The 23,514-nt window shown below is 40.3% G+C and overlaps 1 protein-coding gene across 1 annotated transcript in view; it reads right to left on the reverse strand.

The window, feature by feature from the left end:
• The window catches only part of COL24A1 (collagen type XXIV alpha 1 chain), a 168,022-nt gene that overhangs the window by 40,263 nt on the left and 104,245 nt on the right, over positions 1 to 23,514 (reverse strand). The window contains exons 25-35 of the mRNA XM_081865636.1: positions 21,779 to 21,832; positions 18,876 to 18,929; positions 18,053 to 18,106; positions 16,665 to 16,718; positions 11,784 to 11,837; positions 11,091 to 11,135; positions 10,930 to 10,974; positions 8,731 to 8,784; positions 3,908 to 3,961; positions 3,064 to 3,117; positions 2,113 to 2,166 (exon numbers count right to left, since the gene is read on the reverse strand). Coding sequence (XP_081721762.1) covers positions 2,113 to 2,166; positions 3,064 to 3,117; positions 3,908 to 3,961; positions 8,731 to 8,784; positions 10,930 to 10,974; positions 11,091 to 11,135; positions 11,784 to 11,837; positions 16,665 to 16,718; positions 18,053 to 18,106; positions 18,876 to 18,929; positions 21,779 to 21,832 — 576 coding nt within the window. The remainder of the gene's footprint in view (positions 1 to 2,112; positions 2,167 to 3,063; positions 3,118 to 3,907; positions 3,962 to 8,730; positions 8,785 to 10,929; positions 10,975 to 11,090; positions 11,136 to 11,783; positions 11,838 to 16,664; positions 16,719 to 18,052; positions 18,107 to 18,875; positions 18,930 to 21,778; positions 21,833 to 23,514) is intronic.

The following is a 23,514-nucleotide window of genomic DNA, read 5'->3' on the forward strand; positions in this document are numbered from 1 at the left end:
TGCAAAATGGGAAATTTATATGGGCTTACATCATAATTTGAAATACGTCTGAACCGAAAGAGCTAATGTGTTTATTGGCAAGCAGCTTATTCCTTTCACTTATTCAAAACAACTTAACATTCTGGAAGAAATGGTTTTAGGTTGATGACAACAGACTGCTGGCTTTCGTATTTTCGAAAGCGCGATTGGTATTTGCCTCTTTTTCACAGAATGCCCTGGTGCAACCTGAGATTGTTAAGATATATATAAAATCGGGCCCATTAATCAGCAAAGCTATGCTTTCATTATCATTCTGAGATGGTAGTTGGGTTTCAATAATAATAATAATAATAATAATAATAATAATAATAATTTATTTATACCCCGCCCATCTGGCTGCGTTTCCTCAGCCACTCTGGGCGGCTTCCAACCGAATATTAAAAACAATATAGCATCAGACATTAAAAACTTCCCTAAACAGGGCCGCCTTAAGTTGTCTTTTAAAAGTAAAATAGTTGTTTATTCTATCATGTCTTCTACCAGAAATGCCTTTTTCTAGCCTGAAGATGAGTTCATTGTTTTTGCTTGGATTGAATAACAACATTATTTTAGTGTCTCCACTGATGACCATGTATTTTTGTTGCCTTTATGTTGAAGAGAAATCAGAATTATAGAAGTCTAGAATGCAGCAAAACTGTCAAATGCCTACATAATTGAAAATGAGCTATAATAAACATACCATGCCACACCACGAGGCAGCGATCGCCACCATATCTTGCCATTAGGTTTCCCTCCTCTTTGTCCTTTTTATACTCTATCTATGGGTCCCTTGCTGTGTTGTCATGATTCCAAAAAGATTTTGTGCCCCACAAAATATTTACATTATTTTTAAAGCTATTTTTAATAACAAAATGTCTTTGTAACCCCATCAAAACTCATCCAAATGTGCACTTTTATACTTTGGCCACACTCATTTTTACTTGCAGCCCTTGAAGGGTTAACCAAAGGGGCCAAAGGGGTCCTTATGCCGAAAAAGGTTAGCCACTGCTGCCTTAGATTTATGTCTCTTCCTCTTACGCAATCCGATCCAACCCACAGTTTGCCACTGCATACAAATCATCAAACTATGGTTTGCGCTTGACCTCCAAACCATAACTGAAAGCCAATATTTTGATTGTGATTTCCAATTCTGGTTTGGAGGCAAGCACAAACAATAGTTTGCTGTAATTATGAACTATGGTTTGCCCTAAACAAGCAGATGTTAATGGAATTACAGTACACAAGGATAGGAGGGAGGGGAGGAAAAGAACATGCAAATCTAATTCATGTAACACTAAGTTTGACAAGTGAACCATTGTGTTCAGGTTTCTTGGACCAATATTAATATCTTTTTCAATGAGGAACAAGGCCCAACCGTGCTCTTTGACTCACATTAGCCAAGGCTGAAAATAAAACCAACTCTGATATGAATTAAAATGCCTATTGCAGTTATTCCCAAAACTGTGTTCAAGGCCGCATTGGCATAAGTATGCTACAAGGAAAAAGAAATACGATTAATTAAGGTTTCTTGTGAACCTGTTTCTCTGCAGGATTTACTGCTCTAGCCTTCCTTGCTTCCAATGCATCTCTACTGGGAACAAGTTATTCTTATATTACCAGGTGTGACTGGATCTTGCCATCCATTGCTATGGGCTTACCTTCTTCCAATAAAGAGGCACACCCAGATCACTGATGTAGAAACTGATGGGGGAAGGAGGTAAATCTTACTCAAAAATGCTCTAAAAAGTAATCCTATTCAGATGTAAGAATGAAGTGTGTTTCCATTTTTCATTCCAGAAAGAAACATGTCTCCATTATGAGAAGTTTAGATAAGGCTGACCTAAAGCCTTCTTATACCTACTGTAGTCCTATTAACATAAGTTTATTGTCTTTTTCAAAAATAAGATACCTACACTAATCATAACTAGTCATATTTAAGCCTCTGCTTCTGATGATGCTGAGAATTTTCCAGGCATAAGAATCCAAGAGTCTCCCTTCATCCCTTCTCTGGTTTCATAATTTGCATACCGCTTTGCATTTCTAAAATTCAGGGCTCTCTTTAGTTCCAAAATATGTTTCATATTTACCACTTACTCTTAAACCTTGTTCTCCTGATTCTCCAGCATTGCCAACAGGTCCAGCATCTCCCTGTGACATACAACACAAATACATGAAGCCGATGGACTATGTAACAGGAGCAACAGAACAAAAGATTATATCTAACATGGCAGAAGTCTTGTAACAAAATAAACTCAAGCAACAACAACATTTTGTTTTGCATGCAAACAGTAAACATATATTGATGGGTTGGAGAACTAAACTGGAAAAAATCGGAGAACTGAACTTTGAAGTGTTTTAGTTTGTTGGTTCAAGAAGTGAAAATCAGGCAGCATTTTATTAAAATGGTAACAAACCAATTTTATCCTTCATCCTTACTTAGAGGTGTGTCTGTTTCCCACATTGCTGGGCTTCAGACATCAATTCGAAACGTTTTAAATTTGCCCAGGCTTTCACAAATTAATAAGGGGTACATCAATAATGTACACCGATAATGTACATATTTCTTTTTAAATTAAACTATTACAAATGCTGTGTGTGTGTGTTTGTGTGTGTGTGTGTGTGTGTGTTTAGTGCTGGTTTATTGCATTTTGTTCGTATGTTTGATTTACATGCCCTGGGCTCTTACTGAGAAAAGGTGATAAATAAATAAAGAAAAATTATTTTGCAGCAAGACAAGCAGATAGATTTGCAACAAGTACTTTAGAATTTTGCAAGCATCTCTATTTGTTTGTCTTATTTATAACTCGCTCAATCAATTATATCAATAGAGAAATTGACAGCTTTTCTTCTTTCTTTGAACCACAGGGATTTGGGCTCCTGGCATGCATACCTAGCACACAGGCCCATTTTATTTTTAACAATAGCCATTCAGCTCAGCAAGAACATGCACCTGAGATCTAATCTAATGTGGCCTGAGAGGCAACTCCCCACCTCTTTCTCCCCATATCCCAGAAGGTCTCCCTGAAACAGCATGCCAACAATTACCTTTGTGCCTGGTTCTCCTTGTGGCCCTGGGTCCCCCTCTGGGCCAGGTGGTCCCTGAATTGAAAACATAAGCAAGCTTAATCACTGTCCACCACTAAATGCTTCCCACCATAAAAGCAAGATGGATCACACAAAGAGGATCATACAGCTAGAGGGGGAGGGATTAAAACTGGAGGTACACTTCTCCCAACAGGTTTGTGCGTTAACAGGGGACTTCTACAATGTCCCATAAAAACCTTTCTAAGGTGCTTGAATGCCATCTCTTCTACAGGTCTTGGAGCTTCTTACCTTGTCCAGGTCAACAATGGCCACTGATGATCCCCTACACCTGCTTTCCTTCCAGACATGTGTCCTGTTCACATCCCAACATCCTTCCCTATGTGTTGCATAGCTGAACATCTGATAACACACTTCCAACCTCTTTCCAAGAAAACTATTTGCCTGTGTGATAGCCAATGAGCACACTTAATCGGCATCATTCTAATTCACACACCTGTCGCCTTGGAACGCTCAGTTTTGCTGAAGGTGGCTATCCTAAAATTGTATGCATTTCCTCCCCTTTTTCCAATAAGCTCATGCCAGACTCCTGGCGCTTCTTTGTCCTTAGACCGTCGGGGCAAATTCGACCCAGCCTTTGTTCTTTCTTTTTTAACACATATACAGAATGCACACATTATGAAGTGTACGATAACGCTAGCCAGCTCCCCTCCCAGGACCAGAAGAGGGGCAGCGAGTGACTGGGATGCCTGCAGCCAGCCACACCCGTGTCTTTGTAAGGAGCAATATCTGCAGAGCGCAGTAACTCGAAGCGCAATAAAACAAGGTGTTCCTGTGCAATACTCACTTCAAAGCCTGGTTCTCCTACAGGACCAGCATCACCTTGTTGTCCCCTTGGTCCCTAGTATTAAACAAAAGTTTATGTATGCATGCCATTCAGTTATCTTTTGTAGAAACTAGTACAATTACTTACTACAGCAGCTCTGCTCATAAGAAATGAATGGAAGGGTTGCTTTTATAGATCTATACCTGTATCAGAATAAATACGAAAATCAGTCTGCTCCATCTAAGGATTATTCTCTTCCCACCTGGACCAGAAATAAGCTTTCTGTCTCTGTTATTCTGTCCTCCTTTTGACTAATACAGACTTTGTTTAGATAGGACGTAATTTGTTTTCTGCTTTGTTTTGTTAGGGCAGCCTGGAATTTAATTAAGTGAAAGTAACTACGAATAACAGCCTTGTTAGTTGTTAGTTCAAAGAAAAGAGCGAGCATTTATTATTATTGTATTATTATTATTATTATTATTATTATTAATACTGCTGACTGTAAAAACAAACAAACCTTAAAGCAGTTTACAAAAAAAAGAGGGGCTCCATTTATGCTGCAAAACAAATACATGTTAGCCTAGTGGGAGTTTGGAAACTTTTACACGCAAATTGACTAGTGCTAGTCTTTCACCTGAGTTTGGAAGCTTTTTTTTCTTTCTTTTTTTAATAACATGGGAGGGTGATCTTGTGGAAGAACCCCGGCCTTTCCCTGTCATCTGCATACTTCTCCCCATTATTCTCTTCACCATTCCTCCTCTCTGATTCCCAATAAAACATACAAGATGGGGAAGGGGACCCTTATCAGTTTTATCTGCATATTTACAAAAAAACAAAAATGATGCAAACCACCAAGGGTGAATGAAACCCTGTATCTTATTTATTAATTGTTATTTACAATTTTACCCCACCTTTCCTCCCAAGGGTTCAAGGTGGCATTTTATGATTTTTCCCTCCTCTCATTTTATACCCATAATAAGCCTGTGAAGTTAAGTTAGCTTAAAAGGCTATGTTAGAGTACCAAGGGGTTGCTCGAGAGCAAGCAGGCAAATGCCTCCCCGCTCGGCTGTGAAGCCTTGCTTTTGATGCCAAAATTAACTTTCTCTGTCCAGAGCGCCACTCTCCCGTGGCTGGCTCATTCACTGGCAGAATCTGTGAGTGGGCGGTCCCACCCACTTAAACCTTCCCCAGCAGAGTAGTTTCTTGACGCCCAATCTGCACCTCCCCTCTCGGCGCGGAAGCCTACTGCGCAGGGAGGGCATGGGTAACGGAGGACCTCTCTCCTCCCCGCTTTGCCCAGGCAAGGTGTCCTGGCACCGCCTTGCCTCCTCCGAGCCCTGAAGCTGCTCTCCACTGGAGGCGTGGTTACTCTCCTCCGCTGAGGAGGAGCTGCTTCCCACGATCTTTGGGGGCTCTCTGTAATCCATCCGGCTTTTCCCCTCTTGCCCCTGAGCCGATGGCAGTTCCCTGACAGGCTGTGACTGCCCCAAAATTACCTCGTGAGCATCCAGATTGATGTGAACTGTGGTCTCCCAGATTCTAGTCCAGAGGTGCCATCATCTCAAGACAATTGAGGAGGCCCAACACTATATCCCAATGTCACAAGGAGCCAGAGGGCAGAGCCAAACGCCCTCTGAAACTCCGAAAGTGCCCCTAGGAGTTGGCACACCTGTTCTAGTCTAACCACTAGGCCACATTGGAGCAGGAGGAGAAAGAAAGCCTGTGTCACAAAGTAGGGAAAGCAAATGAACCCATGGAAAAGCTGACAGAAGGCAGAAAGACAGGCAGGGTAGCAATCACAGACAAAGTTGAAGTGGTGGGGGAGGAAATTCTTCTCCCCTAGCACCACAGTAAACAGGATACTGCTGAGAACTTATCAACAGGTGCCTTCCTGAATTTTAAAACAAGGTCCAAATTACTTCAAGGAATTGGAATTTCACCATTAGGCAGAAATCCATATGGCAACCTAAGCGCTTTGAGCACCTCCGCTGTATTCTGCTGCTTCGGGTGTCATGAAGATTAGGGTTTGATCGAACAGGCGAATGTTTTCCCCAAACTATTCCCACGGAGCTCAGACAGGCTTGGCACAGACACCTTTTTCTCATGACTCCAGTGGAAAACCAGAAGTCAAAGCATGTAAGTGAACTATGCTGGAAAGCTCAGGTGCAACCAAGAACACAAGTGGCCACCAGCACAGATTTTAATGAGGCGGTGTGACACTGAGGTGAAATCCCTTTCAAAGTATAGTCAGTACTATCTTGCAACCTCAATGGAAGGATCTTTGTTATGCACTAAAAAAGGCAGAGAATTCCAGAGCAAATGCCCATTGGTCACGTATGATCTAGTTGAGATTCCTGCATTGCAGGGAGTTTGACTAGATGATCCTCAGGGTCCCTTCCAACTCCACAGTTCTATGATTCTATGACTGGTTGCTTAGACGCTGGGTTTCTCTAACTTGGGTCTCCAATTGTTGTTGGACTACAATTCCCATCATCCCTGGCCACTGGTGCTGCTAGCTAGGGATGATGGGAGCTGTAGTCCAACAACAGGTAAAGAGTTACAGATAGGTAGCCGTGTTGGTCTGTCATGGTCAAAACAAAATAAAAAAATTCCTTCCAGTAGCACCTTAAAGACCAACTGAGTTAGTTCTAGGTATGAGCTTTCGTGTGCATGCACACTTCTTCAGATACCTATCTGAAGAAGTGTGCATGCACACGAAAGCTCATACCTAGAACTAACTCAGTTGGTCTTTAAGGTGCTACTGGAAGGAATTTTTTTATTTTGTTTTGAACAGGTAAAGAGCTAAGTCTAGAACCCTGGGCTTAGACTGAGCATCTTGCCCAAGTTTTTAAGAACACAGAATAAGCACCTCTTTGCTTTTTGTGTCCATCTGCAACGTGCAATTTCCCTAGCAAAGCCATTTCAAGCTTCTGACACTGGGATAGGGAACCTGTAGCTCCCCAGATGCTGCTGGACTGCAATTCCCATCAGCCCCAGGCCAGCATAGCCAATGGTCAGGGATGATGAGAGTTGGAGTCCAACAGTCATCTGGAAGGCCTCACGGTCCTCATCCCTTTAGCTGCTCACATTTTCCTCCTGAGCTCATGCAGTGAAAATATGTGTGAGGGATCGTCCCACAGGATATATAGATAACACACTCACTCACACACATTTATCTGTATTTCCCCCCACTGTGCTGTGAGATATGATTTTTTTCACCCTCTGCTTGCTAGATATATATTGTATTTCTAGCCAAAAAAAGGTTATGCAACAAATGCCTGCAGGCACACTTCTGAGATAAGTAGGCGCAAAGCCAGACCTTGAAAAATTCACATTGGTGTAAATCTTAGAACTATATTGCTGATGTAAAGAAACATAGCAGTATATTTTTACATCACTTACTGGGAAGGGTACTTTTTCAGAACAATGAAATCCCAGAAGTAATGTTGACTTTTTGACATGTGAAATAATAGCTCCAGTGCTGCCTCAATCAAGAAGCAACATGTCACTGAATGACATATGTTCATTTTTTTTCTGGATTTCATTGTGTTTACACCTTTCAATTGATTCTACATTATATTGCATTTTCAGTAGTTTTAAACATAAATGAAGATCCGTATAGAGATGAGAACAAGAAGACATTCTTTAGCAAAAGAATGTCTGGTGTTTACAACATGGTACTTTTTGATATAGTACCAACAGGCCAATTGCATGCAGCAACATTACAGAATGTCTAGAGGCAGAGAGCAACACAGAAGTCACTAACATTAGTATTTAAAAACTATTTATATAAACATGTAATGTAGATTCGTCTACCTCCAAGCAACACAGAGCTGCATAAGAAAAGGAATAGGATTGTACCAACCTAACTTCTGTTAGATTAGTTTTGCCAAAGCGATGCTCTTAAACTCAGAACAACTGCTTATGCATGCTGACAACTTCACACAACAACGTGGGTGAACAGCATAATAACACAAACAGTATTTTATACAGCAGCATCAATGCACACAAACATATGACAGGCGAGCGGGGAGGAAGGGAGGAGGAGAGAAAACTGATATCGCCTACTTCAGGGAGGAGGAAGCTGTAGCCGTCTAATTGCCATCATCCCCAGCCAATATGGCCAACTGCCAGAGATGATGGGATCTGCAGTCCAGCCATATATGGAAGGTCACAGTTTCCCTATCTGTGATCTAAGTGTTCTAGGAGAGAGTTCCCATAAGGGGCACTGCTGGAATAGAGATACAGTCATTTAAGGATAGAATGGAATTTGGGGAGCGTGAGAAAGGTAGAGTTGGAGAAACAGAGGGCATGAGCAGGGATGCACAGCAGCAATGTGAAAATCCTCGATTGTATTGCTCTTCCATTTGCCTGAGTTGTATGTATCTTCCAACCACAAGCAACATTAGGTGTCTGTAACATTACTGCAGGCACTGCAAAGTTATATGTGGGGATGCCAGAAAAAGCAGACTGCTTCATCTGGTGGTGGGTGCAAACGATGAGACTACTACAAGCTCAAGTAGCTAAGCACCAACATGAGGAGATTTTTCTCATGCACTACCACAGGCTAAAATAATCATGTAAACAGACTGCAAGTACAAATTAGTAGGTGGGGGTACATGACAGGTTTAGCAGCACAAGCCTATACATGCTTACTCAGAAGCAAGTCCTATTGAATACAAGGGGACTTACTCCAAGGTAAGGGTGTGCAAAAGGCTGAAGCCTCAGTGTAGCTTCTTTTACAAGGTCTACTTAATTACAGTGCAAAATGCAACATCTGTTTTCCAAGAAATTTGGCATGGCACGGGAAAGTGTTATAGGAGAAATCATAGAAATCAACTTACTGGTTCACCCATAGGACCACTGTCTCCTGTGTTTCCTGGAGGACCAGGCAAACCCTAAAAGCAGAAAGCCAACAGAGAAAAAAAAAGGTTGTTTCAAATTCCATTTAAAAGGCATTACATTCCTTGGCCTACACAATCAAAACACTGCTCACAAAATCCCTTCAGTGACATTTATGGTTTTCTTCCCAGCTCTTACCAAATTAACTCTTGTGGTTAATTGGTTAGCTGCTTTGCCAATTAAAAACAGAAAAAAGCTGGATCCTTAATAGTATTTGAAGAAATGAATGTACACAAAAACTAAGTTGGTCCGTTAAGTTCAACGGGTCTATTCTGAGTCAAATACTATCCATGATAACTGATAATAAAATGACATTTTTTGCCAAATCAAACCTGGTTATGCCTGCTGCAGCTTGATTTTACATCACATTCTTAAAAGTTCAAAATGAAAGCAATAATATCCTAAAGCAGGTGGGCACAGCAACAAGTTTAGAAGGCAAAACAATGCACCTCTTTTAACTTGCTGAAAAGTGTTTCTCCTCAGGTGTTTCTTCTCTGTAGGTTTTCTTATTTTCTAGTAAACTGTGTATTTCAAATGTTCTTCAAATGAATACAATAAAAAACATGCTTGTGGCACTTTAAAAAGCAACAGGAAGGGGGCAGCAGATTTCCAAATTAAACAACAACAACAAAACAGCAGGCAAACATGTCATGTAGATCAATGGCAATGTTAATCAGGATGACTGAAGTATAACAGTGCATTGCAAACACACCGGCTTTTCCCAAGAAATTTTGGCTTTCTGTAGATTTTTATTTCCCCCTTTTAAAAAACCATATATTCTTTGGAAGTTCTCTCATCTTTTTAAAATGACTCTCCAAGAAAACCCCACATTTCCATGTGTGACTTTGCCATATTCTCTTAAGAAAGACAGTTGGTCCAAAAAATACAAGCTACTTTGCTCAATCAAGCCAAGGTCCAGCATTCTGCATACAATGGTAAACAGCCACAGATATTCCCAAGCGTAGAAGGGTGGAGTTCCTATCCATAGGGTACTCAACAGCCAGGTTAGATCCTACACTGCAGAATTGGCTCTTCAGATAGGGTGGATTTGCTACACAAGCTTCTCTGCTGGTGGGCTCCCGTTGCTGACCAGGAGGGGGAGGGGGAGGGGGAGGAAGTCAGTACAGTGCAAACGAGCTGGAAGGAGTGCAAGATTGGCCGCATCTGTGTGTTTGCACCATGCACACCTCCCTGCCGCTCTCCTTCTAGTCAGCAACAATGACCCTCCTGCCAGAAAAACAGCTGCTTCTGCTAACATTCTGTCATTCTTGCCATTCTGTCACCCATTCCATCAGCAACAAATCATTCCCCCTGTCTGCTCCTACTGCTACTTTTATAACATTTCAAAATCAAATCTCTAGGGAAAGTAAATTTATATGCCTTTTTACTATTATTTTGAGCAAACCACTTGAACTCTGTTAAAGTGCAATGTCACAACTGTCCCCTTCTGTTCCCAAGGTTTTGTTGCACAGTGCAAAGGAGAATTTGATGGCTTCAGTGTGAGCAGAGGATTGGCAGGAGAGGGGAAGGGGTTGTTCAACTCTTTCTTTGCCAAATGCTTTGCTCAAACCTGCCCCACCCCAGCGGGGGGGGGGGGGCAAGAATATGCTGCTCCAATGCTCTTGCCGTACAGTGGTACCTCGGGTTACAGAAACTTCAGGTTATGGACGCTTCGGGTTACAGACTCCGCTAACCCGGAAGTAGTACCTCGGGTTAAGAACTTTGCTTCAGGATGAGAACAGAAATCGCGCGGCAGCAGCGGGAGGCCCCATTAGCTAATGTGGTACCTCAGGTTAAGAACAGTTTCAGGTTAAGAACAGACCTCCAGAACGAATTAAGTTCTTAACCTGACGTACCCCTGTATTGGGAAAAGTGTTGCTTGAAGTCTGAAGGGGGTTAACTGATGTCAATGAAAGCGTTAAATAATCCCCTACCGTCCTGTCAAGTCTCTGCTCAATCTGAAGCGGCCACACACACACACACACACACCAAAAAGGAACAATTATTCTGTCCTCAGTAGCAGATAATAATATAGAAGATCATAACTGATCAACTGAAGTCCTTCAGATGAAAAATGCAAAATAATACAGGCACACATAATTAGTTTTTGGCAATATAAAGCCTAAGTATGAAGAACTTACTGCTGTTCCTGGGCTACCTCTTTCTCCAGGGTTTCCAGCTTTGCCCTGCTCAGACAGAATTAAGAGAATGGTAATGTCAAAAAAAAATTCTAAGAAGCATCTTGCTACAATTGCAACTGTAAATATAAATGCTGAAAGAACACTACTTCTCTGGCACGTACAATGAGTCCAGAGATGCCTTTCTTCCCTGTGTCACCACTCTCTCCCTGGGGGGAAAAAAGCCAATTTATTGTAAATTTACAATGAGAAGTTGACAGTTTCTTCAGTTCGCCTTTTAAATCCCAAACCAGGCATAGGCAAACTCCAGCCCTCCAATGTTTGGGACTACAATTCCCATCATCACTGGTCCTGTTAGCTAGGGATGATGGGAATTGTAGTCCCAAACATCTGGAGTGCCCGAAATTTGCCTATGCCTGTCCCAAACTATGGGCCTTTTGTCACCATGTACATAGACAGAGAAATGCAGAGATCAATATTCTACTAATAAGTCCCATCAGCACAAGGAATTCTGCTTGAGCCATCAGACCTTCCCTCTCCTGCTTTCGTATGTGGGAACCCCAGAATAGATTTGGGGGAGGAAATGGAAAAACATTCTTGTGCACAAAGAAAAATCCTTGCACTGGTGAAATGTTCGTCTTAGTGCTATGCTGAATTCCACCAAGTATCCCATTATCTATTTTAAAATGTATACATCACTTCCACACTAGTTCACACGAGCAGCTGACAAGAATGCTCATCACAGGAACCACACAGAGCTGAAAGCAACAACATCTCAACAGCCTTCGCTTTCATTCACCTTCTAGCAGCATGATGACAAACTTTCTGAAGTGCAAAAAAGAACAAGTTAATATTACCTTAATACCTTGTGTCCCTTGCTCTCCCAGAGGACCATCCTGGCCTCTTGGTCCCTACAAATTAAGAAACAAATTTCTGGTATATGAAAGGGGCATTTCAGTACTGGTGCAATATTGTGTTTGTGTGTGTGTGTGTTAGGGAGAAGGGCTTCTCTCAAGTTGGGAGAATTTCCAGCGATAGCTCTCTTATTGTTTTTATGAAAACAAGTTGTATGGCTGCTGGCATTTTAAGAATAACCCAAAGGCTGTAATCCTATGCAAGGCCCACTGAAATCAGAGGAAGTGGTCCTGAATAGAGAGGGGTGAGAAATTGAAAACGAACCTACCTAATGTGTACTTTCTGAAACAATATGTGAATTGAAATTCACACATCTTTGAATTTTGCAATGCAGTTCTGCAACCAAGTAATGTGTACAAAAATGTATATAGTAGGGAAAGTATGCATAAAATGCATATGCTCATGAAAATAAATTTTAAAAATGCATTATATTGGGGGAAAGAGTTTTGTAAAAATGTGTACATCAGACAACAAATCAACACTAATATGCTGATGAATTTTCATAATGACTTTTTAAAATAAAAAAATGGCAAATTAATGTGGAAATGTGGAAATGAATATGCAGGAAAGGGTAAGAAGTTCCACTGCAATTACATTATCCCTCTTGTTATTTGCTATGGCCCAAATTTCAATTCATTTACATGGAAGGGAAATGTCAAAAGCAAGGCAGAAGATAATGTAATTATTTATACAATGTATATGGACTAAAGAAAACAAGAACAATCAATGCCACGATACCATTTTTTTGTACATGCAGATGGATAGCATCCTTCTGTTCCCCCACCCCCACCCCATTCAAAGCAACTGCACTGTGGCTAAAACTATACCCACACACTCACAAAGAATTTAATATAAATAAAAGGTTCACAAAATGGCATAGCACTGCTGCTTTTCACTTTTAAAAAAGCAAAGTGCTTCTGTACAGGAGCTGTATAGCAATGAAGTGTACATCCTCCAAAAACAAATAAATAACAAAAAACACAAATTCCATCATGGGTCAGAAATACTTCTGTAACCACATTATAAACAGTAGCCATAACTGCAATGATTGCACTATGTAGTAAGCACAGTATTTTCCCTGGTCCAAAACATTATTTCTTATAAAATTGGGGGGTGGGGGAAGTTATCTCACATCCACAAAAATGCAGGCTTGAGGGAACATGTGGACAATGCGTATACTAGATCAGAAACATGTATTGTGCAAAAAACAAAAACCTGTTTATTTGGAAAGACCCAAGGATAGGAGATTCTTGGGTGGATGAAAAGGGTAGAGAGAAAATGCAAGATGGCAGCAACACACTGGCTGCACCTCCCAGTTTCTGCATACTTTCTCCCAGAGGTTCTATAAAATATCCATATTAAAAAAGAAAGGTGGCAAAAAGATATTTACTCATAAAAATATTTATATATTGCTATTTCATTTCAAAATATCAAAGTGGTTTACAACAGTATAGAGAAACCATACAATAAACACCGTACAAATAGTTTAAATCAGATATCAATTAACTATTGTATTGGAAAAAATGTATTCTTAATTGCCTGCATAAGCTTGGCAGAATGGAAAGGTTTTCAGCAAGTATTTAAAAGTTGAAATAGAAGGAGCCTGCTGAATCTCTGTAGACAAAGTGTTCCACAATACAGTTGTACCTTGGTTCTCGAATCCCTTGGCTCCCAAAAAAATCAGCTCCCGAACTATCAAAACCCAGATGTGAGTGTTAAGGTTTTTGAATGGTTTTCAGGAGTGTTAAGGTTTTTGAATGGTTTTCAGAAGCTGAATGTCTGGTGCGGGTTCCAATTGGCTGCAGGAGCTTCCTGCAGCCAACCAGAAGCTGCACTTTGGTTTCCAAATGTTTTAGAAGTCGAACGGACTTCCAGAACGGATTCCGTTCGACTTCCAAGGTACGACTGTACTGGGATGATAATGCTAAAGGCTGTTTCTTGCTGTTATCAAGCGAGTCTTGCCAACTCAGGAACAACCAATGATGCTCTTCCATAACATTATAGAGGAAACATCCTGAAGAGATAGTTAAACCATCAGCCATCACCGCTGCCTGGGAATTCTCTACGGAGAGTGAGGAGAGTCACTCCAAATCAGTTCTCAGGAGCCACAATCACGGATAGTATTTCTAAACCTTTCAGGTGCAATGGGAAGGGGCCCCACATATTCGTTCTAAAACAAACAAGCTGGTTATGTACACCAGGAGGTACCAGGAGTTTGAAACTGAGTATAAACCCCTTTGCTATAACAGACCAAAATAATAATAGGCCTATATTTGGAGTGGACTCTTGGACTTCCCTTAAAAAAAAAAGCAAAAAGAAGAGTTGTAGTATTTCTATAAATAGCACAGTGTGACTCACTGCTGGCATCCTGCATTTTCAGGGAGTGCACAATGGATGCTCTAAGCTACTTGGCTGTGGTCACTTCTGCTGGGCTGTCTGCTGTACAATTCCATATAAACAAAGAAGTCAAAAGCGTAACTTTGCCAAACGGCAGCTACTGCCTGCCCTGCTCAGTGCCATTGAGTCAGCTTTGTTTCGAAGAAAAGTTAACAGGATATTGCACACTTAAATGTAGCGTTTATATAGAGTTGTAAAAAGAATTCACATATCTAATACAGTGGTGCCTCGCAAGACGAAATTAATTCGTTCCGCGAGTTTTTTCGTCTTGCGATTTTTTCGTCTTGCGAAGCACGGACTTTGGAAAAGCTTCAAAAATCACCAAAGTCTTCAAAAACCTCAAAAAAGGCTACCACACCGCATGCTATGAGTTGCTCCTCGAAGTGAATGCACGGTTTTAAGAAAAAGGAAACAAACTTGCAAGACAAAGGAAACAAACTTGCAAGACGTTTTTGTCTTGCGAAGCAAGCCCATGGGGAAATCCGTCTTGCGAAGCAACTCAAAACACGAAAAACTATTTCGTTTTGCGAGTTTTTAGTCTTTCGAGGCATTCATCTTGCGAGGTACCACTGTATCCAGAAATGTTGCAACAATCTTCTAGGGTAGATTGACTTCACTGTTCCCATATTGCAAGTGAGGGGCTGAGAGATACCACGCTACCTGAAATTGACTTAGTGAGTCCAACAGCACCTTCCCCTCTGTCCCATTTTTCCATTCCCTCCCTACCTCCACCAAACAGATGCTCAGTGTATTTTGGCCACTAAGGGTAGCCCACCCCAATAAAGAGAACTCAGGCGTCAGAATGCCTTTCAGTTTAGAAGGGAAACAGGGCCACTAAAAACAAGACTGTGTTTCCTACGTGCTCAGAGGATCCTCAAGGTATGCGGAAACATATACCCGAAGCACCATGACGGTTATTTCATTTCTTTATGCTTTTTGCAGAAAAACAAATCATTTGAATTAACAGCTGTATCTTTGTGTAAGCCCCATCTATGCATATATTCACCAAACCTATTATTTTTATCTACATTCAGTATACTAAATGAATACATAAAAACCCCACTTCAGGATGGCCCGACAAACACTTGTGAGCTTATACTCTCGGTGACAATTGAGCATACTGAAAGGCAAGTGGGGCGGCGGGGGTCTAAAGAAGGAATAGGTATATTTCTAGTGCTCCAGATGTTTCTGGACTGCAACTTCCACCATCCTTGACTCCTGGCCATGATGGCTCAGGATGATGGCAAAGGGAACCAGAAATCAGGCAGACCATGTTTTCATGGACGAGAACAATTGAGACATAGACTATCAGGCTAACGGTATCCTCTCCGTATCATCTCTCTATCTTTTCTGTATACTAAATGAGGTCAAGTGGGTCTTAAAGTTTGGCAAAAGAGTTCTGAATGTTAACACCAGCTCCTATGTGTGCAAAGGCTTATTAGAATGCACTGTACTAGTATTGGTGGCTTGGAAGCAATAGCACTGTAAAACAAATAAAACTTACATAATAAATTATTTCCTTCTGATCCTGTTCAGATTACTTAACTTCAGAGTAACCAACATCCAGATGTAAGCTTTTCCGCTACATTTCCGACATGAATTGCAAAACTGGATTTGATAGTACAATCTTTCGGCTCACTCAAATTCCTATTGTTTTCAAAAGTTCTCAACGACTGCATGAGTTTCGTTCTCCACAGCTTTCTCATATGGAGGATAGTATTAACTAGTTTGCACATAATGCAAAGTCAAGTCATGGCTTAGCATGAACATGCAAAGATAAAGATAACATGCTAGTGTATCATTCTTTATAAGAGAAAGAACAATTCCTCTTTCTTGCAGTTTTTTCTAGTTTTGGAAAACTGTGTTCAGGCAGCTTCTTGCATTTTCATTTTCTCAAAGCCAGATAGCCCATCTAACCATTGAGCAGCCCACCAAAATCTCAGAACATATGACAACTGGATGCGCAGAGTGCAGCTTAATGGAACACAGCTATGGCAAGGGCAGCTTGAGGAAGTGTCACCTGTCTTGGGCTTGCTCATAAAAGCTTTAAAATCACTTAAATACTCTTTAAAAAGCTCACACAGGTGTATTACCGGTCCTTTATCCATACCCAGGAAGGAAATCAGCATGTGGAAACAGACCTTCACCTGTGATTTGCCCTGCATAGTGTATTCTATGTGTAATAGAAAAAAATGTGGATTCAGAACCCAGGGGTATCCAGTGTGTTTATCCTACCTAGATTATTGGCCTGAGTTCCTTTCAAAACACCAGTTACAGCTGTAGGGACTGGCATCATATTCCAGAGCTCTTCTCCTTTATCTTGACAGATGATCAGCTGACTATATCTTCAGATGATCTGAGATATATATATATATATATAGTAGGCTACAAATCTATCTTACAACAAATAAAATCCTACTACTCACTCTTTGACCTTTGGGGCCCTGTAGTCCAGGAGGTCCTCTTGCCCCTGGAGGACCCTAGAAATTAAAAAGAAGATTTTCAATGTTAATAATTTCAGAAGGCCAGTTGAGGCAGCTAGTGAATACAATTTAATTTTTAGCATAGATAAGTGCATTCCAAAGTGCTTCAACACCAGCCAATGGCAATTAACCAACCAATGAATTAAACAATAATCCTCCCATGCCTATTCCAAGTTGCTTAACCAATTCATTTTATATATATATATATTCCTAGATGGGAAGTGATGATGATGTAAACACATGAATACATTGTTTATAACTTTATCCAAATAGCATTGCAAGAAGTGGGTCCTCAAGAACCATGTTGCTAAACGAAAGAAAATTGATTAGGTTGCCTTTAGGTCACTTAAGTACAAAGTCATTTATTGTTAACTGAGTAGGAGACTGCATTTATTATTATATTTTCTTCCAACCTTTCCTATAAAAAACTCACTTTATAGCAGCCCTGATATGAGGGCTCTCTCTAGCTTAGGTTAAGACTTATGTAAAGCTGCCCATTTTTTTTAATGGCTGAACAAATACACACACACACACACACACACACACACACCGGATTTCCCAAGGAAAATCATCTATCCACCACACAGCTTTTTAGTGATGTAAGTTCTATCACCTTCTAAAGATTTGTTGATGTTGGTTGAACAAGCAGATTATGGAAAACTTCTTGTATGAGAGTCAAGTTGTTATTATTTTAATATGTTCTGTGAATTTTCTTTAACATTTTTTTAAAGAAGCACAATACAATAACATATCAGTCCTGTTGTTCCCACTTGACTGAATGGTCAAGAAATTTAAACGAGCTACTAACAGGTACATACATTTCTAAGTCACTATCAGGTCATCATGGCAAAGGATAAAATCTATCAGGCTGGATGTAATGGTGCCCTTCATTTCATGGAAGAAGCTCCAATTCAAATGAAACTTTCATATAACAGAAATGAGGAATGTGATTTTGGCCAATTCCCCCTTCAGCCCATCCCACAAACCTCTCACACTGTTCTAGGGCATTCCCCAGTGCTTGAGAGGAAAAGCGCAGGGAGAATAATAAAATATCACTGTTTCCGCTGATAAATCAAAGCCCCTTCTGTTAAACATGCACTTAAATGTCTTCCTCTGAACTGACACTTGCTGATTATTAATTTTGGTTGTATAGTATGGCTGGTTTTATCTGGCTGTGTCTGCATCCCACCCCACATCGCAGTTGGTCAATTTTCATCAGCCTTCTGCAAGGATACACAGTATACTAACAAAGCTAGGGTTAATATGTAATTGTGGGGCGATTTGTATGTGTAATACACTGCACCCAACAAACAAAAATAAGTTTCACTTACAGGCAATCCTTGTGGCCCTATACCCCCAGAGCCACCTGGAGGTCCTGGATATCCCTGAAATGGAAGGAAATGGTTAGACTGGTTGAATGGCAGTCACCGAAATGCTCTCATGTGTTTTCTCCCACTGCTCACAATTCAACACCTGCGACTGCTCGCAACTTACCAGCACCATGTTCATTCTGTAGGTCAGGAAAACCCAACAGACTCAAGGCTTTAACCTTCGGGTCTTCACAAACACATGAGAATATTCACATGAGGGAGGAGAGTGGCTATTATCAGAAACAATTATTGCCAATTGCTCTGGCCAGATGCTTATTTTTGAAGTAGGAGAGTTGGCTTTCCCAGAGCTTCAGATACTTTAGATTTTTATTCATACGTCTGGCTAATTTATCATTTCTGAGACTTGATGTGTTGCCCTGTCGATTATCTCCAGACACACACTCCATCCCAGTGAAAGTGGCAAGTTGTAAATTGCTTCTTGAAAAATCAGGCCACAACAGGTTTTGTTTTTTCAAAAATACATGTGTCTAATATTTTCTTTGATATGACAGCTTCTCATTTTGTATTAGATAGAGGCCATTTCACACAAATGCCTCTCCAAGCAATCATGACTTTAACACCTTGAAGTTAACATGTGACTTGGTCCTAAAACACTTCTTAAAAAAGGATTAACTAATACCGCTTTTCCTTCTTTTTCTTGCAAGAGTTCTTTCCAAAGCAGAAAATTTCCAGCAAGTTTCTAAGTACTAGGTTTCTCACTGTTCATGCCATAAATAACATAAAATAAATATGCATATAAAGTTGCTCCCCATTAATTACTTACCATGATACCTTTTTCGCCAGGAGGGCCCATTGGGCCCGGACTACCCCTCTCTCCCTAAAAGGTAAACAACAACAAAAATGAAACTTTGTGATATGTTGTCATTGCATTTTTCTTTCTCTGTGAGAAAATACAAGGTTAGTTGTGGGAGAATGGGGCCTGGTCATATAATTCTTCTGCCAGGGTGGAGAACATATGGTCCTCCAGATGTTGTTGGACTCCTGCTAGTTTTCTGGAAAATTTTGCTTACGAAAAGTTATAGGTCCCGAAGCTGAAGCGCTCAGTTTGTCAATGTATTCCTGAGTTGGTTCCTGTGTGGCTCAGAATACTGTTTGGAAGACAGAACCACCTGCTTGTTGGCTGGAAGAAAATGCTGCTATGAGGGGACATCTTTATTGCTGCATGGTCTTCTGGCTAGCGGAAGTTCTCTTCCTGCTACTGCTTTTCTCTTTTCTTTTGGCTTAAACTGAGCTCTGCCTGCCTCCAATGAAGAGAAGAAGGAATCTGGGGTTCCCTCCTCCAAAATAGGCAAACTGGAAACTGTCTTCTTGGCTTTGGACGAAGGACCCTTTTCCTACTAACTGTCTTCCTCTACTTGAAGAGAGAAGTGATGATTTTATGGAACAAGGCGCCAATCATAGTTATCTACATGGCAATATTATGAAGGATAACATAGCATGGGGCAGCCATATTTTCCATAAATTGCTCCTGCTAATGATGCCGTATTATTAGGTATCATCGTTCCTGGATCATTAGTAGGTATATTTCCCAAGGGCACTGCAGATCTGTTGTTGTGTACTCTGCTGCCGAACCAATAATTTTAATTTAGAAGTTAAGGGGGGGGGGACAAAATTAAAAAGACAGCCCTTGGATGGTTAGTAAAGTACTATAACCTTGCATCATCTGGTTTCCCTGCCTTGGAAACAAACCTCTGACCCTGCTCTCAGTCTTTGGGAATGGTTTCATACTTCTGGCTGACCACTGCCCCCCAAGGATTAAAAAACTCATGTTGTGAAACATCATGAGATCTGCAGGTATAGGGCGGTGTACCAATCTAAATAATAATAATAACAACAATATTGGCATACAAACACTTTGTGTAGCCCTAATGGAATGTGTATTGAAATAGCACAATTATCAACAACAGACCAAAAAAAAGTGTTACACTATTAAAATACACCTTACAATATATCATGTGTGTAAAATAGTTTTATGAGAAAAATTATTTCAGCACTCTGTGTAAAATGATATGTTACAGAGAAATAAGCAAATGGTGTGATAATGATAAGTGCCTCTTAAGGGTTTCATTCCATTTGAAAACTGATTAATTACCCCAATATTTTATTCTCTTGATTCAAAACTTTGGTTTTAATCTGAAAATAATCTTGTCAGTTTATCCTTAAGTAGCAACCAATTGCAATTACTGTGTCATACTGCTTGGCATTATTAAAATCCATCTCTTAGTTATATCCTGAAGAGAGGAAATAAGTTTATTTTTCAGTTATTTTACTTTGATGTTAACATATAACGAAAGTGACTTTTCACATTTTTCATGTCAGATACAATACCATCATAGAATAAAATTTTGGGGTGGGATGCCACTAAGTTGTTGTGTGCACAGAACAAGGTCCACTTGCACAACAGGACTTCCCCCCATCTTCCTCCCAAATCTGCTCTGATTTAGGGGGTGAGTGGTAGGAGGAGAGATAGGGGACAGCCCCATTGCGTGAGCAAACCTCATTCCCTGCATAAATTGCCCACTTAGTGCTATGCTGAATCCCTCTCTTTCTCTAGAATTTCCTTTTGAATTCCTGCCATTAAACTGGCTGAAATAATTTTTCCCTTCAGGGTAGAAATAACAAATATGCTAGATCACACTGAAAAATATTTAGGTTTCCAGCATAATGAAACCTGACATCCATTTAAATAATAGTTTCCTGTTTTCAATTTTAAGAAAAGGAATAATAGAGAATTCTTCAGAACATTAAAGGGCTGTAGTAATAAGGACATTTGGAAATATAACTTAACCCTACTGTGTATTCTAAAATTAGATAAGGCTATTAATCTCCCAGACGTTTCGAATGCTCTTGAATAAAACTTCTTGCTTTGCCAGTCTTTGATTTCCATGCAGTTCTCTTCTCCGCCTACCTTATACTATATACAACATTAAAGTCTCACATTGAGTATGACTGTTCTACAGAAATGAATTTATGATCTGAAAATTGAGATGATGTACGTACTCTTGTAACCAAAGAAAAATCTTTAATAAAATATAATAATAATAATAATAATAATAATAATAATAATAATAACGACTTTACAATTCAACAGACACCATAGGCAAACACCACTAATATGTGTGCATGTTTGAAATGTGTCTAGTTTGTAACTTAGGACCAAACTTGACAAGACAGCAAAGATCAAGGGTGTAGATTTCCATTTTTCAATTGTTAGCAGAAAGCAGCTGCTGTAGCCTTTTAATCTCAACTGGGGTCACACGGGCATTGGACAATGCCCTCCAAAACCCACCCTCCCTCCTACACATTTTTTATGAAAGTCAACTCTCAAAGGTACTATTTGCCCCATTAAGGAGAACTTTCAAATAAATGTAAGCTTCCCCTAACAAGAAAATTAACTGCTTCAGGGGAAGGAAGGTTCTTTATAATTGGGGAAATGGCACAAGGGGAACTCCTGTTCTCCATACTGGAAGGAGGCAGCAGCTGATTTTAGAGAAAAAGATAAAGAGGTGGGAGGTCCAAGCACAGGTCTTCATCATCTTGTCAAGTTTGGCAAGATTAACCAAGATCAAAACCCTCACATGCAGCTTTTGCAATTTTACTGTATTTGGAACATTACGTGTGCCAGAGTGATTATTACATTATCAGTACTAGCATCTCATTATACACCTTCTCGCCGGGTCCTCCGGATGATCCTGTTTCACCAGGTAAGCCGATGGGACCCTACAGGGAAAACAAAAGTAGATGGGTTTCTAATTTCGTATCTTCATATTTGAGAACCAACTCATGCTAATGGTGTTACCGGAATCATCAATGTAAGTGCTTTTCCCTACACCCAAAGATACAGAGTTTGGTCCACTGGGGTTTAGTGGGAGCTAATTATTATTTCCTCATGTCTTCTAGTGATTTCATCCGTATACATTTCAACTTTGAGATTAATATTGGAAGAGCATGAATCCTAATGGCACAGCTGTTTTAATATCACTTTAATCCTAGCCCCAGTCAAGCTACCATAAATTCATCACAAGTGTGTCACTGGAATGACGCTACAATGAATGGGTCCAATCTTTATTTTAAACGAGCTCATGGAACTCATTAGTGTTCCCTGTGGGGGGTGGGGGGAGCTTAGCCCAAATTAATTTTGTTGAACTGTCACACATTATCCGAATTTCTGGCCTAGGAGTGGGGAACTTAGGGCTGCCAACACTATATTAATATAACTAATAACTCCAATCAGTCTGGACAATTATTCAGCTTGGAGAGTGAAGACTGTCTATTACTTTAAACTGTGCTTTCTTATTATTGTATTATTGTTTATTTTGTTGGAAGGTGCCTCAAGACTTTGGAAGGGGAGAATACCAATGTCTCAAACCATAAAAAATATGAGCGAGAGAGACTCTCAAGATTACAAAAAGCTTATTTGCATGGTGCCTTTAAGGCAATCCTTATGAACCACAAGCAACTATTTATAAGCCTCACCCAAGACTAATTTGGCTAACGAAAGCATAGAGCTTTCTGCCTGCCCCATAAACTGTTTGCATGCTATATTTCTACAGAGGAAGTTTAGCAACTGCCAAATAAGTATTCTGGAGGTCATAATTCTGGCTATCTTCAGAGCAGAAGGAAAGGACAAGAGCAAAAAAGAGTGCAAGTTCTGAAGCTTCTTGCTTAGGTACTGGGAGTCTCATCCAAGAATAAAGGGTAGTTGCGATACAGATGTGTTTCTGTGTATAAATGGCTCTCAGCTGCAAGATTTTCCTCCCTGGGAAAATACCTTCGAGACTTCAAACAATAGCAGTACACAAACTTTAGGAGACTCAATATGCTGTAATTGTAAAGCAAGTATTATTGGAAACATCCAGCCTTTCTAAGAGCTTCTAAAATTGGTGTTTGATGAAACAGCGTTAAGAGCCCGGGATCACAAATACCGCTAACAGAAGCTGACAATCTTCAAAAGATTAAAACAAGGTATTAGAAGTGCAATGTATCAGACTGATATGCAGGGCTTTTTTTCAGCCAGAACTCACTGGAACTCAGATCTGGCACCTCTCAGACGGGCACCATTGCCGTGATAAGAGAAAAGGGGAGGCATTCATGGTGAGTTCCGGCGCCTCTTTTTCTGGAAAAATAACACTGCTGATATTTAATTTTAAAAAACTCATAACTTGGCTATTCGCTCTGTATATTGGAAAATAGGAACAAACCAATTTCACCTCGTATCAAATTAGCTTTATTGATTCATCAGTATCAAACTATTGAAGCACTGGCCATCAAACTATGAATCCCCAGGCAATAAGAAGAATTAAAAAGACCAGTTCAAACAGCTATATGGGGTGAGGCTTCAATGATACAGACCTAACAATATGGGCCTTCATTTTAGGACTGATTTGTAGCACAGACCATCC

The sequence above is a fragment of the Podarcis erhardii genome, assembly GCF_964252035.2.
Source record: "Podarcis erhardii genome assembly, chromosome: 6".
Classification (NCBI taxonomy): domain Eukaryota; kingdom Metazoa; phylum Chordata; class Lepidosauria; order Squamata; family Lacertidae; genus Podarcis; species Podarcis erhardii.